At 43.3% G+C, this 12,992-nt stretch overlaps 1 protein-coding gene across 1 annotated transcript in view; it reads right to left on the bottom strand.

Moving 5' to 3' along the window:
- Nucleotides 1–12,992, bottom strand: part of ESYT1 (extended synaptotagmin 1) — an 88,301-nt gene that overhangs the window by 59,284 nt on the left and 16,025 nt on the right. Inside the window, exons 2-4 of the mRNA XM_066585162.1 lie at nucleotides 4,822–4,863; nucleotides 3,832–3,966; nucleotides 2,267–2,340 (exon numbers count right to left, since the gene is read on the bottom strand). Of these exons, the coding sequence (XP_066441259.1) occupies nucleotides 2,267–2,340; nucleotides 3,832–3,966; nucleotides 4,822–4,863 (251 nt within the window). The remainder of the gene's footprint in view (nucleotides 1–2,266; nucleotides 2,341–3,831; nucleotides 3,967–4,821; nucleotides 4,864–12,992) is intronic.

The raw sequence follows: 12,992 nt of genomic DNA, 5'->3' as shown, positions 1-12,992 counted from the left end.
CCATAGCTCAGATGTCAGAAAATAAGGGTGCCTGTCCACAGGCGTGATTTCGCATTGCTATGGAAAGCGCCGGCCCCGTGTCCACGAGCGGAGAATCATTGCGATTCTCCGCTTGAGGCAGGCAATTCACAGCATGCTGCGAATTGCCCTGATTCTCCGCGGTCAGCCTATTTATGAGATTAGGCTGACCGGCGTAGATTCGTGTGCGGCTCCTGCTCCCAGAGATCTGCCGCGGGACTTCGCAACGCTCGTGGACAGGGGGCCTAAAGATGTTATAGCTCTTAGAATGCGCTGATGTAGATTCTATTGTTTATCTTTATAAAATGTGTTTTTATTGTTAAAAAAAAGTAGTAAAAAAATAAAAAATGGATATAAACTTGGTATCGCAGTAAGTGTCTAATCCAGATAAGAAAGTTACCATATTATTTTTACTGAATGTTGTCAAAACACAACCCAAAAACAATAGCAGAATCCCCCCCCCCCTTCAACAAATGTAATAAAAGTTATACAGCACATTATATGCACCCCAGAGTGGTGCCATTAAAACGTGACATAGCCTCATACTGTCATGTCAATGAGTTATGGCTCTTACAATGAAACAATGAAAATTGCTTGGTCTTTAACCAGTTTAGGACCAGCCATAGTAAATTTACGGCGGCTGGTCCTGGGCACCGCCGATAGTAAAATTACGGCGGTGCTTTAAGTCACCTGCCTCTGCAATCAGTCAGAGCAGGAACGGGTTAGCAGCTGTTAGTGACAGCTGATAATCCGGAACAGAAGGCAGGAGGGGTTTTTAACCCTACCTGCCTTCTGCTTCCCCGATATACAGTGCTCAATGAGCACTGTATGGGGAAAGTGAAAGTAACATGTACTTTCACTACGGGAGCCTCGGGGGGTCATGTGACCTCCTGGGATTCCCTGCTACTGCAGAGCTGGAGGGTCAGATTAGACCCTGGCAGCTCTGCAGGTGACGAATGTCACCATAGGGGTTGCTTTCCCCTGTAACTAGAGCTCCTATGGACGCCCCAGCTACAGTGGGAAAGTGTCAAATAAAGAAAAAAAAAAAAAAGTGAATGTCCCCCAGAGGTCTTATAAGACGTCATGGGGGACACAGATAGTAAAAAACACAATTACATACATAAGTAAAACAAAACAGAATAAAACAACAACACATACATAAGAAAGAGAATAACACAAAGCAGACGCCAACAAAAACCAGCGCAGTATGCACCCTATAAACCAAAACCATACATACTATATATCAAAACATCTAAAACAAATAGAGGAACCCATTCCCATACTTTATTTTAGTGTAAATATAAAAATTATTTTAAAAAAAATTATAAATGTTTAAAAAAAAAGATTTTTTTTTAGCTTTTTACCCCCAATAAAACTAAAAAAAGGGGGGGAAAAAAAGCCAGTGAAAAAGATATAAAAAAATAGTCCTATATGTGACGGGAAAAAAAACGCAGCAAAAATAATTTTGGTAGCTAAAGGGAAAAAAATAGAGCAGTAAAACCGCCACATGGGTAAAATCCCTAAAAAGTGTCTGGTCCTTAAGGTAGAAAACTGCTTGGTCCTTAAAGGGGTTGTCTCGCGAAAGCAAGTGGGGTTAAGCACTTCTGTATGGCCATATTAATGCACTTTGTAATATACATCGTGCATTAAATATGAGCCATACAGAAGTTATTCACTTACCTTCCCTGCGCTGGCGTCCCCGTCTCCATGGCTCCGTCTAACTTCAGCGTCTAATCGCCCGATTAGACGCGCTTGTGCAGAAGGGTCCTCTGCCTTCGGCTCGGTCTGGCACGAGCGGCGTTCTGGCTCCGCCCCCTTCTAAGCGTCATCGCGTAGCTCCGCCCCATCACGTGTGCCGATTCCAGCCAATCAGGATGCCGGAATCGGCACACGTGACGGGGCGGAGCTACGCGATGACACGTAGAAGGGGCGGAGCCAGAATGCCGCTGCTGCCGGACAGACCCGAAGGCAGAAGACCCTTCTGCGCAAGCGCGTCTAATCGGGCGATTAGACGCTGAAGTTAGACGGAGCCATGGAAACGGGGACGCCAGCGCAGGGAAGGTAAGTGAATAACTTCTGTATGGCTCATATTTAATGCACGATGTATATTACAAAGTGCATTAATATGGCCATACAGAAGTGCTTAACCCCACTTGCTGCCGTGAGACAACCCCTTTAAGGGGTTAGGGCACAAAATTGGCTGGTGTCTAAGGGCTTAAGGGTACTATCTACCATAAAAATGGCTTACCTCAAATTCATGTCCAAAATAACTTGTTTCTTGTCCAGTTCTGTATGAACTTTAACACCGATTATCTTCGGGGCCTGACCAGAGCAAAATCACAGCATATTAGGTGTCACAGAAACTCACAGAGTGATCTATCCATTATATCCATTATCTGCATCACATACAGTACATTGATTGTTAACACTTCATGTCACAATGCAGAATAATTAACTAAAAGTAATATCACTGAATCACAATCAAAAAGTCGTATGTACTCCAAAATGGTACCAACAGAAACCACAGGTTGTCCCAAAAAAGTTATGGCTGTCAGAAGAGGACGACAGAAATGATTTATTTTAACATCATCATCTTCCTCCACAGCTCCGATGTCAGGACAGGCCTGACACTGCATTGCAGGGGTGCATCTGCACCCGATCATCAGACACACTGAGTGCAGATGCACTGCTGCACTGGTCCTCATCGAGGACCCCTGAGGAGAAGGCAGAAAGGGTTTTTAACCCTTTCGGCCTTCTCCTTTACACATAACATAGCGCTCAATTAGCGCTATGTAATGCAAGGAGATTCCAGCGGCGATCATGTGACCGCCAGTGTCACCTGACCCCAGCTGTCACATGATCGCCGAGGCAGAAGGGAGAATGCGGAAGTATTACTTCCACATTCCCCCCACGGTGTAGTGACCACCTGCACCCTCCTGAACTCTGTCAGATCAGGAAGGTGAAGGGAAAATTTATTTTTTCTCATCCATTCTCCCCAGCTCCAATTTATTTGGAGCTGGGGAGAATGGATGAGAAAAAAAATTAATGGATTGGAAAGGGTTAAAGAAAGTAGGAAAACTAGCACAGGAAAAAAAAATACAAAAACCACAAAATAAGTTTGGCATTGTCATAATCATACTGACCCACGGAATAAAGTTATCACGTCACTTTTGCCACAGCGTGTATGCTGTAAGAACAAGACCCCACCAAAGATGGCAGAATTGCTTTTACTTTTTTCCCCCTATTTCAATCCACTTAGGAATTTTAAAAAGTTTTTTAGTACACTGTATGATACATTATATAGTACCACTAAAAAATACAACTCGGCCTGTAAAAAACTGTCGACAGAAAACAGAAAAAAGTTATTTTTTTTGCAAGTGAGGAGGTAAAACAAGAAAAAAAAAAGAAAAAAAAAAAAGGTGGGGGGGGGGGGCACATTCTTGAAAGGTTAAAGTTAAGGGTCTGTCCTCCATATAAAAAAAAACAGTACAGTTCGGACAGAGAGAAGTTTATCTTCTAACAGATCAGGCTGTTCTAGCTCTCCTGCAACAGTTTGTTGCAACAGAAACAATTATCATGGACTGTGCAAGGTCTAATGGCAGAAATCACTCACCGTAATGAGGCATGACCCAGCGGCAGAGCTTCTCCCCACAGCATTGCCAAATATAATCTACTTAATTGGAACACAATGTATTGCCATTTATCTTCCTCCATTTATGCATGAGAACAGATCCTTTTAATTTCCTCTGTTCCCTCTTTTGTTTTCAGATACTACTAGAATATATAGAAGCATCTAGAATGAAGCGGCGTTACCTTCTCTCCGACGCAGATCTTGGTGAAGTGGAATGTGGCGAGGTGAGCGTTACTTGAGCGGACTATGGGTGCTATGCTGTCCGTCAGCAGCTTCTCCAGGTACTGGCCGATGAACGGCCACATTTGTGCTAGCATCTGAAAAACACAAAATCACACATCAAAAACCCTGCAAACACCTTTAACCCCTTCAAGACCAAGCCTGTTTGCGCCTTAATGACCAGGCCGTATTTTTGAAATCTGACACGTGTTATTTTAATGCTGGATTCACACGAGCGTATGCGTATTTATGCGCGCATTTACTTTGCGTTTTGCAGAATGGGCTTTGCGTATGGATCGGCGTAATTTACTTTACTTTTTGTGTGCGTAAAAAACTCACCAATCCACTGAAATGGCTAATAGTTTCACAAGTTCAAAATGTTCTCTTCTATGCGCAGGAAAAAAGAACATCCTGCGTATATTTTTTATTGTAATGAATAGCGCGCACTAAAATACGTGCATGTGAGATAACCCATCAAAATCAATGGGTTCTATTTCCTGTGAATTGCGCACAGAAATTTTTTGTGCGCAAAAAAGGCCTGCGTGACTCCGGCCTGACAGAGAATAAAGTGTAATTTCGTCACATCTTGTACTTTATATTAGCGGTAAAGGTAGACCAATATATTTTGTGTATATTAACCCTTTCCAATCCTATTTTGGATTCAGGGTTTTCTAAAAGACTTTCTCTTTTTGCTGTTATACAACGCTGCCATCTGCTGGCTAAAGCCAGTGTGTGTGCGCCAGAGAGGATCCGACAGCGGAGTGGCTGGCAATAGATGGTAAGAATACCCTGTCAGACGTCTTCTGACATTGTAGTTTTTTTTTACTGCTGTATGTTGAATGAGTAAATACACATTGTACTAATTATCAGATATATGTTTCCACTTTTCTGAATTGGCTGTGATTTCATAGTCATAATCAAAGTTCTTATTCCCATATAAACATATATCTTACCTTGTTCAGCCATTCTACTTTCTCTACGTCAGGAAAGGTGATCTGTCGGAACAAAACCAAATACATAAGACTTCCTTTACAACCAGTTATCATTTATACGCAATTTCCGGACAGATAACGCTTTACATACAAGTAAAAGTGACTTCCTAATTTCTGGTACATAGAATATTACTCCACATGCCCATTTTGGTACAATTTAAAATATATACTAGTGAGATCACCTTTATAAGAGGATACAGAGGCAAGGGGATGTAAACTGTGGTACTCAGAGTACCCAATGCACGTGTTAGAGAAAGTCATCTTGAACAATACCTGGTTTACATATCGTAGTATTATACAAGGTAAGGCAAAAGTCTGGACACTCATTTAACATCTATAATAATGAGAAAATTGACTTCCTGTTTATGAAAATGAATTGGGAGTGAAGCTGCATTTATTTTGGCAGAGGAGACGCTTTGGGCGGCCATTTTGAACAACACCATATTGAATTCAGTTCAAGTTTTTCCAAATAGAATTTATTCAGAAACACACTGGAAGTGCCATTTGTATCACTGGATCCTACAAAACTGAAAGATAACCATTCAGTGTAAACGAGAATTAGTCCAATATCGTTCAGATTGTACAAATTATTGGTCAGTTTGGACACGCATAAAATTAAACAACGATCAGCCTGTGTAAACAGGCAGTTGTTTATCTATGAATGACTACCTGTTTAGTGGAAGTGGAGGTAAGCAGCTGGAAGAGATCTCCGGCCGCTCTGCCTCCATTCGCTGAACGATTATTTCTACTGTGTGAAAGCTGTGTGTCGTGCTTAAGCGCTCAACAATCGTCATGTCTAAAAATGACCATGTAGTTGTACCCTAAGAGCGCCTTCACACGGGCGTATTTGCATGCATTTTTGCATTTGAGTGCAGAAAAAAAACCATGCAGCATGCTCTATTTTTGTGCGCAATTCCGTCGGAAAAAGAACACATCTGGAACTCATTAGGCTAAATAGCGTGTTTCCCTGAAAATAAGACACTTCCTTATATAAATTTTTGCCCCAAAAGAGGCACAGTGCCTTATTAATGGTGGGAGGAGAATGGTCTCAATACTTACCTAGAAGGCGGCGTCCCGGCCCCTCACGCTGGGCTGCAGCAGTCTTCTGTGAAGTCCTTGGCGCCGACAAAGCAAGCTCTTCCAGGTAACATAGGTTGAATACCCCGCCTCAAGCAAGAGATTACTGTGATTGGCTCAGGACCGTGGTGTCAGCCAATCACAACCGGCGCTTGGTGAGTCAATCACAGCCATTCAATGAATGTCTTCAACAACAAATCCCTGTTATTTTGGGCACTCACGACAGCAGTGTTTCTGTCTTGAGACCTCGGGGTGAGCTCCTCATTTCAAGCTAGAGGCAGTACAACAGCGTACTAGAGCCTCCATGCCCGCCGGAATCACATCCTGCATCCAAGCTAGAGGCAGTACAACAGGGTACTAGAGCCTCCATGCCCGCCTGTATCACATCTTGTATACAAGCTAGAGGCGGTACAACAGGGTACTAGAGAGCCTCCATGTCCGCCCGTATCACATCTTGTATCCAAGCTAGAGGCGGTACAACAGGGTACTAGAGCCCCATGCCCGCCTGTATCACATCTTGTATAGAAGCTAGAGGCAGTACAACAGGGTACTGGAGCTTCCATGCCCATCTGTATCACATCTTGTATCCAAGCTAGAGGCGGTACAACAGGGTACTAGAGCCCCATGCCCGCCTGTATCACATCTTGTATACAAGCTAGAGGCAGTACAACAGGGTACTGGAGCTTCCATGCCCATCTGTATCACATCTTGTATCCAAGCTAGAGGCGGTACAACAGGGTAGTAGAGCCTCCCCTCAGGGAGTCAGTTTTCTTCAATAAGTTTCCTTTTGCTCAGATATTGTAATCCCTTATATCAACTTTACAAACACACAAAGTTGTATTTGATTCCGCCAACTTCCAGGGAAGGGATTTCCTTTTTTTCCCTCTACAATGTGTATATATATCTATCTATCTAAAAAATAGCTTGGAGAAACATAAACACCGGTTTGGTCTTATTTTTGTACCATCATAACATCTATTTCCGTCTGGTTGTTGCTGAGATGTGCCCCTGATGGTGTTTGTGAGGAAGCCGAGGACTTGTGGTGAAACAGAAGGGGGGGGGGGGGGGGGGGGGTGCGACTGCAAAGATGATCATCATACCAAATAAATAGGAGATACAAGAAAGCATTGGAATCTAAGAGGCAACAGTAGTAGAAATGTCCTTTAGCATCCTGCATCTATATGTAGCCATAAATCCTTGGGAACAAGACAGTCTAAAGCTCTATTTAGTATTGGTGTCCAGAGAGGCTGATGTCATGTCTGGCGAGCGCCCGGCCAAGGTCCTCCGCAGGGACCACTGCAAGATGTACAGAGGTCCATCCACTGCCAACAAATGAAGCAGTACATCCAATTCACTGTCTAGTTGTGCTTGTATCCATTCTATGCAAGTCACTATCTTTGGTCATACTTGCTGTGTGCCCGGCCGTCTTCTGGGTTGGTTGCAGGTTGGCACTACTTAAAAAACCCGTCATACAAGGGCTGAAGCACATTCTAATTTTCGTAAGAATCGAGAAATTGAGATTAGCCCTGCCCCCTGTGGGTGGAGACAAGCGAATGTGAAAGACTGAACGATTTTCTGTTGAACGAGCCGAAGATGAAACTGCCTGTCTGAATAGGATAAACGAGAGCGAACGAGCTAGCGGTGACATCCCTTGTTTGTCTAAAAGGACCCCGGCCTGCGTGTAAGATCTGTTTTAGAGATAAAAATGCATGATTAGCATTAGATTTACATCTTTTTTTTTTACTGCTCGTGAAAAAATAAATATATTACATGCGGTTCAAATAGTAAAATGATTGAAAACCCCATTGCACTCACAGGCAAATCACATGGCATGCAAGTGTGGTGCGTTTATTTTTTCCATACTGCCAAGAAAATAATGGTCGATTCTTGCAGCAGAATCACATTAAAGAAATAATAGGAACTGGTTCAAAATCAGAAAATTGTAGTATCAGGTTGGAAAAAAATAATAATAATAAAAAAATAAAAAAAAAAACAAAAAAAAAAAACGCACGTGCATTGACCCTTTCCAATCCACTGTCTGACGTCTAAAGACATTCTGATTGAAAGCTGTACAGCTACGACGTTAGAAGACGGCCGGCAGGGTATTCTTACTGTAGATTACTGGCCACTCCGTTGTCGGGGGCCTCTCCAGCATGTCACATACTGCAGTACTAGCTCTAGCCAGCAGATGGCGCCATTGTATAAATAGCAGAAAGAGAAAGCCCCCTAGGAAACCCTGAATCCAAAATTGGATTGCAAAGGGTCAACTCTGCAATTAACAGGCCCTTTTTTGTGTGAGTTCTTCCCATTTCACAATCTGACAGAACTTGCGCAGGAAGAGCGGCCATGTAAATACAGCCCCAGTGGTTTTAGTACAGAGAAACAAGTGCAGTATGTGAAGAAAGCCTTCGGCTGGGTTCACACGAGCGTATGTGCATCTGAGCATTTGGGCACTGCGTGCGCAACAACAGATTTCACTGTACTTTTTGCGACCGCAAGTCGTGCACAAAAAGGCACACACCAATGCTCTCAGCCATTGAAATAGACAATTATTCTAATGAGTTCAAGACGTGTTCTTTGCCTGCGCAACGGCACAACAGAATTGCGCACTGCAAATACGTGCATGTGAACGAACCCATTGAAATCATGGGCACACACAAATTTTCCATGCACAAACATGTCTGTCTTTAAGCCCCCTTCACACGAGCGTATGCGAATTTGGGCATACATGAGCGTAGCATTTCTTTTAACGAAACAATGCATTTTCACGTGCATCGGCGTATTTTCCCGTACTTTTGTCGCCCGCATGTTCATCTGAACACGGCAAGGAAAGCCGCACCAATTTAAATGGTTAGTCTAACGAGTTCCAGATGTGTTCCTGCGCAATTACATAGCATATGACGCATCTCCTTGCATTTGCGCACCCCCCACTGATTTCTACGGAGACCCTTGGTGTGCGAATGCGCAGGAAAATAGAGCACACTGCGTTTTTTTTTGTTGCACAACCAAAATGTGCAGGAAAAGTAGGCGAATGTGAACGAAGACATTGAAATCAACGGGTTCTATTCTTTGCGTATTGCGTGCGTAAACTTTGCACGTGCAAATACATCCGTGTGAATCTAGCCTTAGGGAGGGCTTACAAGGGGCAACTATTGTTTTATAGCCGCTAGTGACGGCCGCTACAGCGAGTTGTTAGCGTACAAAGGACTGTCTGCTTTGACAAAGAGCAATTCTTCATCTTGGCGGTCACCAAAGCGCAAATCTCCCTGCAAAGTTACTGGCTAGTCGCTGAAAGACGAGCGATTGCCTCTTTCCAGATGACAATCAGTCAACCAGTGACAATTGTTAGGTCAGCTGCAACTAAGTGACTAGTGAATGATTTACCGCTCATCACCCTGCTAGTGGCCGCGTTTACGCAGATCAATTAGCGCTCCCATTTTCACGGCTGAGCGATTATTCTGACAATAGCGCTTCCGTGTAAACCACTTCACAGTATTTAACCAGCAGCAGATGTTGCAGTTCGCTCCTGGTTGAGGTCATCATTGAGGTCTCAGTGATGGATGAGATACAATTATAGCACGGGGATAGTTGGACAGATGGGCTTCCTACAAGTCTAATGCACCCCTTTCTGAAGAAGAATTAGTGGTTTAGGGCAACTATGGAGATCAAGCACTAAACACAAAACAGAGGAAATTTAGTCAATGGGCCAAACTAGTCAGATAGAAACCATCGTTACCCACCACATCCTCTTCAGGTGCTAGCGTCTATTTCTGCTTCTCAGAAGACATTTGGCACAGGCGGCACACGCTCTCTCAAGAAGAAATGGTAACAGATAAAGCATTCTTCACTTGCTAAACTGTCCCATTGGACTAAACAACCCCTTCTATGCTTCTTTTGGTAAGAAGGAAAACTTTTTTTAAGGGCATCTCCACCAGGTATCTCATTTGAAGGATCATCTTCCTGAAACAAGGGGTCTACATACTTTCAAGACCGGCGTTCCTCAACCAGTGGCTTGACAATGTGCACAACAGTATGGTGAATGAGTGCTACCAGGGAGGTCACTGCATCACTAGAATTCCGTACTATGGCCAAAACAAAATAAGGCCGCCTGCACACAAACGGGTCGGATTTTGCAATGCAGGAGCCCGCAGCGGAATCCGACCCTGTGCCCCGCCGGCTTCTGAAGCATGTACCTGCTTCTTGTCTTCTTTTCCTGTACTGCTTATGATCCGCACAGCTCGCCATTGGACATGCGCACTACAGTTGTTTTTTAAATCCCTGCTTTTCCTGCGCTGTCGCTAGGCATGACATGGGTACCCGCGACCTTTCCACAATGTCAATTGCGGAAGGGCCACGGGCTGGACGGCTTCCATTGACTTCTACGGAAGCCGTCCGCGGAAAAATGGAACATGCTAAATTTTTTCCTCTACGAGCGGAAATCGCAGTTGCTTTCTGGTCGTGTGCAGGAAGAAGCGCGTTTCCATAGTAGGTTACAAATGGTTTTTCATGTGGACCCACGGTGCTGACACCCGCCGCGGATTCCGCAATGCAAATCCGTTGGTGTGCAGCCAGCCTAACTAATGGTTAACACTAGGGTAAAAGTCATTGCACTAATATCTATACATACTTCTTCTCTTTCAGTATTAAGTGTAGCTCAAAACCGGTTGTTTAAAAGGGGCACTAACTTTTCAGACAACTTCTGATCATCTACGAGCTTGTCTACCTCATCACTTCTGTAATATACTTGCATTAAAAATGTTGTTGCTTTACCACTGGAAATCATGTTTAAAGTAGCTGCCAATAATTTTCCCTTCCATGTTTTCTTTGTCGTTGTTTATAGCAAAAGGGGGAGGGGCTATCTTCACAGACAGCTCTTGTGGACTTAAGCTGCAGGCTGACAGATCTGCAGACACTGTAATAATAATCTCCACAATCTCTGCCTCTCTTGTTGATTGGACTAAAGTGCAACATGGGAATTAAAAGGGCAAGGAAGTCAGGACACTGAACTACGAGCAGAATTGCAGGCTTGTTACATGCTCTCTCCCTAAAAATGGATTATAAAGAGCAGAGCAACAGAAGATATGGAAGACCACCTGAAAATCAGAAATTAGACATTAAACAGGGTGCAAACAGTAACAAATGTTAAGAGAAACTTGTGTATTTTAGAAAATTTGTTTAAAACTTAGCAACAGTTTAGAAAGTCTCATGACCCAGGAAAGGTTGGGGATTCCTGTTCAAAGCCACTAACTGGAAGCAGTTAAAAGTTTTAGCTTTTCCCCCCAGGTTTCATTCAAAAAGGTCACTCATATGCAAGTATGTAACTTTACAGAGATCTAAATGACTCATGTGCTACTCAGCGGTACGCAACTACGTCTCATTATTAACAAGCTCCTCTGTATATACCCAAATACATGGTGAGCCGATGGATGGGGATTTCTCAGCAGTAATGCCCCTCCAATAACTAACCAGCGGGTCGCAATCTGAAATGTGATTAGACTCTTAAATAGGGAATTCAGGATGAACTTTTCTAGTTAAGCTGTGATTCAGACCACGATCCAGGAATCGAATTACACGTCACTATTGCAGCATATTTTGAAAGGCATACTATTAAATCGTACCTGAAATTTCTAAAACACACCAGGCTCTCCTTACGCTCTCATTTGCTGCTATTTGCACCCTGTTTCATGTCTTCAAGTTCTGATTTTTAGGTGGTCTTTCCCATTTTCCTGTTGTTCTGCTAACTGCAGTGCACTTTCAAGGAGGAGGCATGTAGCAAGCCTAGCATTCTGCCAGAAGTTCACTGTCCTGCACTTCCCTGTGCTTACTTCCCATGCTGCATTGCACTCATGGTCCAATCAGCAGGCAATATCTGAATGTCCATCCCTTGTCTTTCCCAGTATGATGCAGGCATTCAGAGACATTCTAGCCAAATAGTTAGTAAATCCACTATAAAGTGTGTGTGTAATGTACACACAAACACACTCTGTAACCCAGGAGAGTCAGTGAGCGTGGAGATCCTTATCACAGTGTCTGCAGATCTGTCAACCTGCAAGTGCAGGAGAGCTGCCTGTGAAGCTAGGCTCTACCCCTGTTACTATGGAAATGCCCACATCCTTGTTACTAAGGATCTTTGTACCCAATGACAGAAAGTTAATTGCAGATAAACTGGAAGGGAGACCGAAACATCTAGTTAATACTTTCAGTATTAGTAAGAAGCAGTTGCTACAAAGGCACCAATTCTTGCTGGCTGACCTGAACAGTAGGAATCACTCCATCTGTGTACAAGATGATCCAGGGTGTGGGACTGAGATTCTGGACACGTGTGACCACCACCACCAGAAATATTACGTGGACTTTCTTAAGAGGAAATCAAATGAATACTAGGGGGCGCTATAACAAGTAAATTAAAGCAACATCTAGACATAGAAGCATTATTTATTTATTTAATCCAATTTAAAAAAAAAATATTATTATATGTCCTGTGTTATCTAACAGAGTAATGTGATAATGAGTCATGGAGCAACCCCTTTAACACAAAGCCACATTTTTGCTTTTGGTTGCAGAAAACATAACTGTGTTAAAAAAAACTGTTTACGCATTACTTGGCAAGCATTAGTCGGGTCACATTACCAGTATCATAAGGAGTATTGCGTAAAGCAGAAATGCATGCAGACTAATACAAAGAATATCTGTTAAAGGGCAGCAGGACGGCCTGTAGTCATACTAAGCAAGACAGAGGAAGACTTATGACTTTCTGTAATTTAGCAATACGCTAAGCCAGTGAGAACTATAGCCAAAGCGCTTCCATGATGGAGAAAATCATCTGGCGTCCTAAGGACACCCCTATGCGTGATCCGAGAATAACCGAGCGCAGTCGGACGTCAGATATCACTGTAGTGCATTCAGATGCTCCGTACATTACATTATAAAACTAATTTGATTCGCAACATTTTTTTTACGTTTCTGGAGCCGCACTTTAAACAATTTCAGGAAACAAGCAGCGAAGTCACGGCCAGTCATCTGGAAGAACTAAGAACGGCCTGGAGAGAGTCAAG

This window comes from Eleutherodactylus coqui, chromosome 1 (genome assembly GCF_035609145.1).
Source record: "Eleutherodactylus coqui strain aEleCoq1 chromosome 1, aEleCoq1.hap1, whole genome shotgun sequence".
NCBI lineage: Eukaryota > Metazoa > Chordata > Amphibia > Anura > Eleutherodactylidae > Eleutherodactylus > Eleutherodactylus coqui.
This window is presented reverse-complemented; position numbering and strand designations above follow the sequence as displayed.